The sequence below is a fragment of the Girardinichthys multiradiatus genome, chromosome 14 (assembly GCF_021462225.1).
Source record: "Girardinichthys multiradiatus isolate DD_20200921_A chromosome 14, DD_fGirMul_XY1, whole genome shotgun sequence".
In the NCBI taxonomy this organism is placed as follows: Eukaryota; Metazoa; Chordata; class Actinopteri; order Cyprinodontiformes; family Goodeidae; genus Girardinichthys; species Girardinichthys multiradiatus.
Genome location: NC_061807.1, coordinates 11,237,012 through 11,248,791, shown reverse-complemented (window position 1 = coordinate 11,248,791; position 11,780 = coordinate 11,237,012). Strand labels below are relative to the sequence as shown.

At 39.7% G+C, this 11,780-nt stretch overlaps 1 protein-coding gene across 1 annotated transcript; it reads right to left on the bottom strand.

The window, feature by feature from the left end:
* Positions 1 to 1,248: 1,248 nt before the first annotated feature.
* On the bottom strand, positions 1,249 to 10,227 carry LOC124880934 (acidic leucine-rich nuclear phosphoprotein 32 family member B-like). The gene is made up of 6 exons (XM_047386385.1): positions 10,062 to 10,227; positions 6,697 to 6,846; positions 4,931 to 5,053; positions 4,050 to 4,193; positions 3,007 to 3,495; positions 1,249 to 1,872 (listed from the first exon to the last, which is right to left on the bottom strand). Exons 1-6 carry the CDS (start codon positions 10,113 to 10,115, stop codon positions 1,375 to 1,377), a joined length of 1,458 nt encoding a protein of 485 aa, XP_047242341.1. The 5' UTR covers positions 10,116 to 10,227; the 3' UTR covers positions 1,249 to 1,374.
* Between the last annotated feature and the right edge of the window lie 1,553 nt (positions 10,228 to 11,780).

Below are 11,780 nucleotides of genomic sequence, written 5' to 3'. Positions count from 1 at the left end.
GGAGTACTCTGGAATTTCACCATCATCTCCACAGTCTTGGGCTGGTTAAGCTCCAGGTGGTCCTGACCGCACCAGTGAACCAGTTAATCCATCTCCTGCCTGTATGCAGACTCGTCACTGCCCCGGATAAGACCAGTAACAGTGGTGTCATCTACAAACATCAGGAGTTTCACAGACAGGTCTGCTGAGGTGCAGTAGAGGAAAAGAGGAGTGGGGAGGGAACTCGCCTCTGGGAGGTGCCAGTGCAGGAGGAGATGCTTCCCAGCCTTACCCACCCGGAGCTGCCCGTCCATCAGGAGCTGGTGATCCACTGTAAGCTGGGTGAACTTCTGGTGGATAGCTTGGTTGATGGTGTCAACAGATCATCAAAACGTTGTACATTGTTGTAAACTGGCAATGATGACTTTTTTTTTCAATGTATTTGACTTAAAAATCAGAGAGGTGTGGTGTGCATTTGTGTTCACCCTGCATGGGTCAATGATTTGTAGAAACACCTTTTACTGCAATCACAGCTGCAGGACCTTTGGGGTATATCTCCACTGTTCCAGTTAGGAACAGTGTCAGTAGCTACTCCAAAAATAGTGTGAAAACAATGGGGAAACATTTTAGTTTCTACATGTTTTACACAACTGGATTTTGGTCTGGACTTTGAGTAGGACATTCTAACTCAAAACGTTGAAGAAAAGCATTCCCGCAGCATAATGCTGCCACCAGCCTGTTTCACTGGGAGAATGGTGTGTTCAGGGTGATGTGTAGTGTTTGATTTCTGCTTCACATAAGTGAAAGTTTGAATCTCTTATCAGACCACAGCAACTTCTTCCACATCTGCTGTGTCCTGTTGCTTCAGTCAAACTTTAAACTGGACTTCAGGATGATGGCGTTCTACAGCTTCTTTTTCCACAATTTTTAAATTGGATATTTGTCCTGTGGATGTTTCCCTACCTGAGCTGTGAATCTGCAGCTGCTTCAGTTATCATGGGCCTCTTATAACTGCCTCTAAGTGGAACTGAAACAATAAATTGGCATAATAAAGTGAAACCTAAAGAATTGTGAGAATTGATTTTCTAATTACTAGTTTTATTGTTTCTATATTGTAGTAATACCAAATTATGTCCAAATCAGATCATTTCTTCTTCCTAAACTGTTTCCCTCCTTGTTGCCATTAGGTCCAATCAGTATTTAGTCACAAACATCATTTGGAAATTAATGAAGAATTACTAAAAACACTGGAAGAAAATACAGGACAGCTGCAGACATATGTGGAATTTATTAAAAGGTTCAACATACAGCAAACAGTCTTCACTGAAAAATATAACAAAACAATTTTACAGGAACAGAGCAATCATAAATAGTTTCTATAACATGCCGGAGCAACTAAAGAACCATGGACATGTATTTGTATTGACCGTACGGATCCGGAAACGCATCTCTGATTCTCCACACACAGCAACTCGGGATCACTTGTTTTTTCTCCTGGTTTACTGAACCGTGCCGCCAGAGCAGGAAGTGTCTCAAAGCTGCCTCTCGGTATTCCCCGTGATCCTCCCCAGGCTCCTTAGTGTGAACCACTGCTAAGACATCATCTCTGTAGCGCCGATGGATGCGTAGAAACCCGCCATCGAGGCAGAAGAGGGTGGAGTGAGGGAGACGGGTCAGACAGGCGTCTGGATCCTGGCCGCAGCATTTCCTCTCCAGATCCGTCGACATTTCCCTGCAGTTCCCACAGATGCACCATGACAATCCCAGAGCAGGCGGTGGGGCGCCACGGCAACGGATCATCGCAAGGACGTCAAATACGAGTCCAGGCTGCTTCTCCAGCAAACGCAGAGAGAGCATCCTGAGGTCTTCATCACTCATCTCCTGAATGAGCCTCTGAAAGAACAAAATCATGAAGAGATTCAGTTACAGAGATGACTTTATACTTCTATCAGGGTTCCTTTAAAAGCTCCGTATGCAGACTCCATACTTTTACACACTCCAACTAGACGTCTCAGTCTGTTTATGACACATTTTAAAGTGTCAGTATAAGAGTTCATCGTTAATTTATTGCAAGGCAAGAAGGCAGCAATGACGAATGCAAGAAAGAATATAAATAAACAAGAGAAGGAAGCAAGCAAACAAAACAAAGAACGAATTAAAAGCAACGAAGGAAGATAGGAAATACGCAAAAAAGAAGCAAGGAAAGAAAGAACAAACCAGAAATAAAGGAACAAAGAAGCGATGCAGAAAAATAAAGGGCAAGGACAGAAGAAAAGAAAGAAAGAATAAAATAGGAAAAGAAATAATAATATTTTAATTTTTCTAAAATTTGTCTACTCTTTCTGTTGTGGTGATATAAAACCTCCATTTTCTCCCCGAGCACTTGAAGACATTCAATTCAGTTTTATTTATAAAGCGCCAATTCACAACACATGTTGTCTCAAGGTTCTTCACAACAGTCAGGTTCATACATTCCTATTAATCCTAATCATTGAACAGTGCAGTCAGATTCAGTTATTTATTCAAACTGGATAAAAAGTTTTTCTATCTAAGGAAACCCAGCAGATTGCATCCAGTCAGTGACTTGCAGCATTCCCTCCTCCTGGATGAGCATGTAGAGACAGTGAAGAGGAAAAACTCCCTTTTAACAGGAAGAAACTTCTAGCAGAACCAGAACCAGGCTCAATGTGAGCGGCCATCTGCCACGACCGACTGGGGGTTTGAGAGAACAGAGCAGAGACACAAAAAGAACAAAGAAGCACTGATCCAGGAGTACTTTCTATGGGAAGGAAAAGTAAATGTTAATCGCAGGGAAACAGCAGCAGAAAGGAAACAGATGGTCAGGACCCTTCAACTGCTCATAATATAAAACCCACTAGTGAAAAGTGCCTGTTGCTGTTTTAATTAAACTTACAGCCAAGGCTTCCAGACCCACGTTGTATTATTACAACACGTTAAAATGCACCATTTTCTCTTCTAATAATGCTGAACTTATAATAATAAGAACATTATAATAAAAACTCCAACCTTAGTCACTTCCTTCCGTTCCTTTCGAAGACATTTCACCCTGTCATAGTCTTCTCTGGAAAGAGATTCAAATGTACCCCCATCCTCCTCATTTTCCTCTTCTTCTTCCTTCTCTTCATCCTCCTCCTCTTCTTCTTCCTTGTCTTCATCCTCCTCCTCTTCTTCCTTCTCTTCATCCTCCTCCTCTTCTTCCTTCTCTTCATCCTCCTCCTTTTCATCTTCTTCTTCCTTCTCTTCATCCTCCTCCTCTTCATCTTCTTCTTCCTTCTCTTCATCCTCCTCCTCTTCTTCTTCCTTCTCTTCATCCTCCTCCTCTTTGTCTTCTTCCTTCTCTTCATCCTCCTCCTCATCTTCATCCTCCTCTTCTTCTTCCTTGTCTTCATCCTCCTCCTCTTCTTCTTCCTTCTCTTCATCCTCCTCCTCTTCATCTTCTTCTTCCTTCTCTTCATCTTCTTCTTCCTTGTCTTCATCCTCCTCCTCTTCTTCTTCCTTCTCTTCATCCTCCTCCTTTTCATCTTCTTCTTCCTTCTCTTCATCCTCCTCCTCTTCATCTTCTTCTTCCTTCTCTTCATCCTCTTCATCTTCTTCTTCCTTTTCTTCATCCTCCTCCTCTTCTTCCTTTTCTTCATCCTCCTCCTCTTTGTCCTCTTCCTTCTCTTCATCCTCCTCCTCTTCTTCCTTTTCTTCTTCTTCCTTCTCTTCATCCTCCTCCTCTTCTTCCTTTTCTTCATCCTCCTCCTCTTTGTCCTCTTCCTTCTCTTCATCCTCCTCCTCTTCTTCCTTTTCTTCTTCTTCCTTCTCTTCATCCTCCTCCTCTTCTTCCTTTTCTTCATCCTCCTCCTCTTTGTCCTCTTCCTTCTCTTCATCCTCCTCCTCTTCTTCCTTTTCTTCTTCTTCCTTCTCTTTGTCCTCCTCCTCTTCTTTCTCTGAAATACAGAAAAACTCATAAAAATGAAGGATAACTTAAATGAATGTTTATATGTTAAGTTGACTCTGAGGCAAATTATCTTACCCTCCTCATCCTCGGGGGTGTCTCCCTCTACGTCAGATGCCTCCTGGTCGTCAATGTCATAACCATCTAGGTAGGTGAGTTGTGGGAGGAGCCTGAAGATGGACTTTCTGTAGTCAGCATTTTCGGCCACCTTGCAGTTAAACAGTTCAAGGCTCCTCAGATGACGCAACGTTGTCTGCATCGACAGACAAGACGGTAGAACATGTCTTTATAATTATAAGCTCTGGAGAGAAGAAAGTTTCTTTAAATGAGTGTTTTTAACAGGTTCCTTTCTGTTGGACAGAAAGGTCACTAATTGAAGGTCACTAATTCAGCTCTATCTTCCATTCATGCTGCATCCTCCGGTGTCAGATTTAAAAGCTCGATACTAAATTTACTGCACTCACAGTTTTAAAACAACCTTTACCATCAATATTAACACTTGCGCACCCTGAATGAATGATCTGAGTTTAGGTGTACCACAGGGATCAGTCCTTGGGTTCCTTCCAATCTCCATTTCTTTGCAGATGACATGTTAATATACAGGTGTGTAATAAACAGTGGATATCAGCAGCCTTTCAGTCCCCACATTAAATGCTGTATGGGGTCATGCACTTGTCTAATGGATCACTCAGGTTTCCTCAATGACATCCAGATGTTTCCAAAGGCTACATTCATTTCTGGAACTAAAAAACCGGACAAGAATTAATCTTAAAATTTTACGTCTCCTCCTGAAATGGGTCACAGGGCGCGGGTACATCAAGCCTCTAACTGCAGAGCCAATCCTTAGACGTTTATTATCTGTGAATTATTGTAGGTCATGTGTATTACACCCTTTCTCTTCTTGTAAAGCATTTTCTGAATTTGTTAGATATTTTCTTTAGCGTCAGTTCTTCTTTTAAATAGGAGTTTTCATCTTTTATGCCTACTTACAAGCGGCTCCAGCGAGCCGAGGTCTTTAATGCTGTTGCCGCTCAGGTTAAGGTAAGTTAGATTCACGAGTTTCTCTGCAAGGACCTCCAGACCTCCAGATATCTTGTTGTCACTCAAGTACAACTGTGGAGAGAAAACCACTTTAATTATGTCATATTTTAGTGTTGTACAGAGACCTTGTAAGGGATGGTAAGGCTAACAGTTGAACCTTTTTTTTTTTCCAGAACCAAGTTCTAATGAACAAACCCAGCAGTTTTAGCTTGTGAAACTACCACGTTAATCTGACAGACATCCAACTCTGACAGGAAGCTCCACTGCTTTAATAAATCCTCATTCAATAAATATTTTCCTAATAAATTAACTGCTATAGGGTGCTGGGAAAGCTTGAATATATCATTTAATTACAACATTATATTCTTATAATGTAAGGTAATTAGTTTATAAATAAGTCGACAACTAAAACGTTTAGTGCCACAGAGGAGAGTATTAACTAAGATTTAATGATCCAGAAAGAGCTTCATTCTCCTTATTTTTACAGAAGAAATTTCCAATCATAAACAAAAACAAAATCCCAACTGCAGGAGGAAAATCCTGGGAAAACGCAAAGAGGAGAGAACAAGGCAAGCAGAAAAGAACTTTGACAAACAGTTTTAAGGTGAATTAATTCAGTTTCACAAGTCTAATTATTTGAGATTTTGAACCTCCTCTGCTCAGAGGAAAGCCAGAGTCATTAAACACAGTAAAATAGTCCATTATTCAAGTACAAAACGAAGATTCAGACTTAACGTCTCACTTGGAGAAGCAACATAAACAGCGCCATCTTTAGGTAAAAAAGCTAAAAGAAGATGCAGAGAACCGTCAGTCAGTCATTTTCTATACCTCTTATTCCATAGTGGGTCACGGGGGAGCTGGTGCCTATCTTCAGCAGTCTCTGGGCGAGAGGCAGGGTACACCCTGGACAGGTCGCCAGTCCATCGCAGGGCAACACACAAACAACCAAGCACACACTCATTCACACACCTAAGGGCAATTTAGAGAAACCAATTAACCTAACAGGCATGTCTTTGGACTGTGGGAGGAAGCCGGAGTACCCGGTGAGAACCCATGCATGCAGAGAACCGTTTTACTAAGAAATAGTAAAAATTACAGCAAGTGATAAAACACTCACGCATTCATAAACAACTCAAATGTCACCTTAATAAAACTCGCCGACCCAAGAATAAATTTACTGTCCAAAAATGTGACAGAATTAAAAATAATAGATAATAATAAATAAGAGAAAAGAGAAGGAAAACAAGTCGGTTTCCTGCGGAGCGAGACAGTTGCAGAGTAAAATATGTATTAGATCCTATTAAAGTGCAGACAGGCTTTTATTTAGGTGAAAAATTAGACAAATATGTCAAGAAACTCCTGATATTATAAATGAAATAGAATTGAACATGTTTCTTATGAGACTGAGAAACTAATCAAAAAAGATGAATTACTGTATTTAACATGTTTATAAAAATCAAGCTTTTGAAATAATGTTTTATTTTTTTCAAATGTCTGTATATAAACATTAATGTAATGGAAATAAAATAGGATTTTAATTAACATCTGTTGAGCTTAAATTAATATATTATTTTTAATGAAAACAGAACCTTAGATTTAAAGTGATGGTGCAGAGAAAGAGTCAATGTGAATCCAAAGGTCCATATCCTAATTCTAATCTGAATAAGGAACATTTTTTTAATATTCTTTGTACAGGAGCTCAGGTTCTGTCCCACCTTCTTGAGTTTGCTCAGTTTGGGCATGTAGGACACACTGATCAGTCCAACGTTTATGAGGCTGAGGTTCTCCAGGTTAGAAAACTCGCAGGTGAGTCCTTGGAGATTTCCCTCAATGGAGCAACAGTTGTCCAGGATTAGCTCCTGAACCTGTGGGGAGCAGGCCAGCATGGGTCAGTACAGCTCGGTCTGATTATTAAGTTATTAAGATTAGAAGTTATTTTTTAAGTTATTTCATTGCAGATGTTTGGGGTGAGTGCTGCTTTCAGATACGATTACCTTGTTTATTGTTTTTTTGATTTATTTTCTTCATGTAATCAATATAAAGTCCATTCTAAATGACTGCATTCATGTTCAGTTTTCTTTTTAATAATCTCTACTGGACGACTGAATTACTTAATGTTTAATGGATCTTTTTTAATAATTGTGTACAGATTTGGTACAACAAAAATGATTGAAAAGTTGGTGTATGAATCATTTTTTTGTCTTTACAGAATGTGAAGATGAAAGCAGTATAAAACCGATGCGCTTCAATCAAGGTGAAAACACAAAATGAACAGGCTGTAAAATGTTTACCGATAACTGCCACTAGGTGGTGCCTTGTTATAAGTGAGCATTTCTGTAGCTTCCAGCGTGGCCTGCTGATGTACTCAACCTGTGTTTATTAAAGTCTCCTCAGGTGTCACAAGCCGTAAACTACAGGTCCTTCTCCAAATATTAGCATATTGTGATAAAGTTCATTATTTTCCATAATGTCATGATGAAAATTTAACATTCATATATTTTAGATTCATTGCACACTAACTGAAATATTTCAGGTCTTTTATTGTCTTAATACGGATGATTTTGGCATACAGCTCATGAAAACCCAAAATTCCTATCTCACAAAATTAGCATATTTCATCCGACCAATAAAAGAAAAGTGTTTTTAATACAAAAAACGTCAACCTTCAAATAATCATGTACAGTTATGCACTCAATACTTGGTCGGGAATCCTTTGGCAGAAATGACTGCTTCAATGTGGCGTGGCATGGAGGCAATCAGCCTGTGGCACTGCTGAGGTCTTATGGAGGCCCAGGATGCTTCGATAGCGGCCTTTAGCTCATCCAGAGTGTTGGGTCTTGAGTCTCTCAACGTTCTCTTCACAATATCCCACAGATTCTCTATGGGGTTCAGGTCAGGAGAGTTGGCAGGCCAATTGAGCACAGTGATACCATGGTCAGTAAACCATTTACCAGTGGTTTTGGCACTGTGAGCAGGTGCCAGGTCGTGCTGAAAAATGAAATCTTCATCTCCATAAAGCTTTTCAGCAGATGGAAGCATGAAGTGCTCCAAAATCTCCTGATAGCTAGCTGCATTGACCCTGCCCTTGATAAAACACAGTGGACCAACACCAGCAGCTGACACGGCACCCCAGACCATCACTGACTGTGGGTACTTGACACTGGACTTCTGGCATTTTGGCATTTCCTTCTCCCCAGTCTTCCTCCAGACTCTGGCACCTTGATTTCCGAATAACATGCAGAATTTGCTTTCATCCGAAAAAAGTACTTTGGACCACTGAGCAACAGTCCAGTGCTGCTTCTCTGTAGCCCAGGTCAGGCGCTTCTGCCGCTGTTTCTGGTTCAAAAGTGGCTTGACCTGGGGAATGTGGCACCTGTAGCCCATTTCCTGCACACGCCTGTGCACGGTGGCTCTGGATGTTTCTACTCCAGACTCAGTCCACTGCTTCCGCAGGTCCCCCAAGGTCTGGAATCGGTCATTCTCCACAATCTTCCTCAGGGTCCGGTCACCTCTTCTCGTTTTGCAGCGTTTTCTGCCACACTTTTTCCTTCCCACAGACTTCCCACTGAGGTGCCTTGATACAGCACTCTGGGAACAGCCTATTCGTTCAGAAATTTCTTTCTGTGTCTTACCCTCTTGCTTGAGGGTGTCAATAGTGGCCTTCTGGACAGCAGTCAGGTCGGCAGTCTTACCCATGATTGGGGGTTTGAGTGATGAACCAGGCTGGGAGTTTTAAAGGCCTCAGGAATCTTTTGCAGGTGTTTAGAGTTAACTCGTTGATTCAGATGATTAGGTTCATAGCTCGTTTAGAGACCCTTTTAATGATATGCTAATTTTATGAGATAGGAATTTTGGGTTTTCATGAGCTGTATGCCAAAATCATCTGCATTAAGACAATAAAAGACCTGAAATATTTCAGTTAGTGTTCAATGAATCTAAAATATATGAATGTTAAATTTTCATCATGACATTATGGAAAATAATGAACTTTATCACAATATGCTAATATTTTGAGAAGGACCTGTAGTAGGTAAAAATGACCCCTGATATCCAGCGTCTATAATAAATACACAAACAGCTTGCCATAATTACTCCATTATGATGACCTTTGTCCACCACTGCTACCACATCACTGAAAACTCGAACTCTGCTAATTAAAAAGAAGCAGTTGAATCTACAACGTCCTGCGTGTCATCATTACCAGTCGTTCTTGCATTGATTTGGTGTGAATTGCTTTAGATATTCCACTAATTTCCTGTTGGGACATGAGAAGAAGCAATACAAACACATATGAGCACCTTCTTCTCAGAGAACAAGAATTATTTGTCTGATTTTTGATGCTTGCACTATGACAGAACAGATACAATGTTGTACACTAAATACATAAAAAAAAAAAAGATGATTTCAAGAACTGTTTTCTCATTTATTCTTCTTTTGACCAATTTTTATCCAACCTATTTTAAGAATATTTAAAACACCTTAGACTAGGACAAAGTCAAAAATTGACATTTCAACAAGTCAAAAGGCACTTATTAATGTCTGATTTAACATCTGTTTGAATAAAATAAAAAATAAAAATGACTACGACGACGAATTATTTTGTATAATTTAACTAACATCCCTCCATCATCTATTCCCACTTGTCCTTGCAGAAGGCTGGTGCCTGTCAAAATAAATGGTTTTGAAGTAAATTAATACAGTTTATTTTAAGTATTTCAGATGTTGAATTTGTTTGCTTAAGGGAAACCCAGAGTCATTAAACACAGTAAAATAGCCCATTATTCAAGTACAAAACGGTGTCGGACTCTCACTTCAGGCTCCAACTAATTTCTGTAAAACCAACTTAAACTGCGCCATCTTGTGGTAAAAGAGCTAAACGAAGAAGATGCAGAAAACGTTTTTACTAATTAAATCCTAAATAAAACAGCGAGAAGTAATAAAAAAAAGTCACATATTTATAAACGACTTGGGTTCTAGATTAATAAAACCACTCTCAGGTTAGCAAGATACGCCGACAGAAATTATTCAGTTTAAGTTTTATTTAACCCGAACTTGGGAGTTAAAAATGTAGTCAGCAAACCTCTCCTGGCTTCCGGTTCCTCAGCTCCAACACGATCCTCTTCCTCACATCCATTTCTTCCTAAATAAGCCCGAAGGTTTCCTTGTAATGCTAAAAAAAACAACTTTTCTTTATCTATAGTGGCACCCTGAGCAGCGGAACCAGTGTGAAGCTAGCTATAACCACCGTTTACAACTTCCGGCGAGAAGTCCACAAATAAAAGCCCCGCAGAGCTCAGCGGAGAGTCAAAGATGAATCTAAATCACTGAAACTGCAGTTTCAGAGAAGCCTAGTTTAATATATATCCATATGCACAGCTAGGTCCTTATATACGTGAAATAATTAGTTTACAATATTAAAATTTATCTGTAAAAGACAATTATTTTGAAAGAATGCATAAACCTAAAGGCTATCTTCCAGCTTGTTCTGTTAAACTTAAAGCAGTACCACAACGTTCATCAACGTTTATCAAAAACGATGCTTCAGCTGTTCTAAGGCAATTTTATTTATTTTGAAAGATTATTGACTTTTAGTTGCCATTTCCTGAAATGTCACAATGTTTCGATGAAATAGGTGCATAAATGTCTTGCCATGTAATTTCTACTCACCAGCTACTTTATTGGGCACACCTGTTCAGTTACATTAAATGATACAGTAACACATATTTAACAGAGTCACAAATGCTAAGACTTGACTTGATAAAACCGCAAAAGACGTTGGACTTGAACTTTCTCACCAGTAACTCACAACTTCACTTAGACTTTAGGACTCGAAATCAAAAGTTTTAGATTGACTCGACTTTCATGTGTTTTCTTGGGACTTGACTTGGGACTTGGTTGGAAAGACCTGAGACTTACATGTGACTTGCAAAACAATGACTTGGTCCAAACCTCTGGTATTTAGGCATCTAGACGTGGTGAAGACAAGTATCTGAAGTTCAAACCAAACATCAGAATCGGTAAGAAAGGGGATTTAATTTACAGTTAAAATGGCATTGCTGTAGATGGTCTGGTATGAGTATTTCAGAAGCTGGTCTACAGGAAGCTGATCAACTTTGATGCAGGAGCATCTCTTGGGTTTACATAAAATGGTTTGAACATGTGGTGAGCGGCAGCTGTGTCGATGAACCCGCCTTGTGGACATCAGAGATGAATGGGCAAACTAGTTCAAGATGACAGAAAGACAACAGCAGCTCAAATAATGTAATACAACCAAGGTATGCAGAATACCATGAAGCACATGGCTGGCACCATCAAAAACCACACTGGGTGACACTCTTATAACCCAAGAATAGAAAAACTGGGGCAACAAAACACAGGCTCAACAAAATTTGGATAATTGGGAAAATGTTGCCCGGTCAGATGATAATTTATCCTCAAAAGATAGGTGTTAATAGCATTCCTCATTTGAAAGAAAATACACGACAAACTTTACACTAAAAATACCTTTTTTCCTTGTATTCAAATTTTGAGCATGAACCCTATATATAAAATAAACTGGATGCACATTATTGTGGTTTTAGTTCTTTATTGTCATATCACTGTAGATCATCTTCACAACAAGCAGTTAAACATACAGTGGTCTTAGAGTATATCGTTGTCCAATACGAGGAGAGCAACAGTTAGAATCACAGCTATGGTTTTTCTCATATACCAACTCCCACCCACAGACCCCTGAAAATAACCAGCTCCTCCTCTCCTCCTCTACATCACAAACCCATGTGATAATAACCACCAAAAT

Bases quoted from the DNA above. Each gene is read 5' to 3' on its own strand.
- LOC124880934 (XM_047386385.1), bottom strand. From the start codon at position 10,115: ATGGATGTGAGGAAGAGGATCGTGTTGGAGCTGAGGAACCGGAAGCCA. The intron at 4,194-4,930 runs GTAAGTAGGCAT...CTGTCGATGCAG, and splicing joins TCGGCTCGCTGGAGCCGCTT to ACAACGTTGCGTCATCTGAG. The intron at 3,496-4,049 runs GTAGAGGGAGAC...GATGAAGAGAAG, and splicing joins ACGACCAGGAGGCATCTGAC to GAAGAAGAAGAGGAGGAGGA.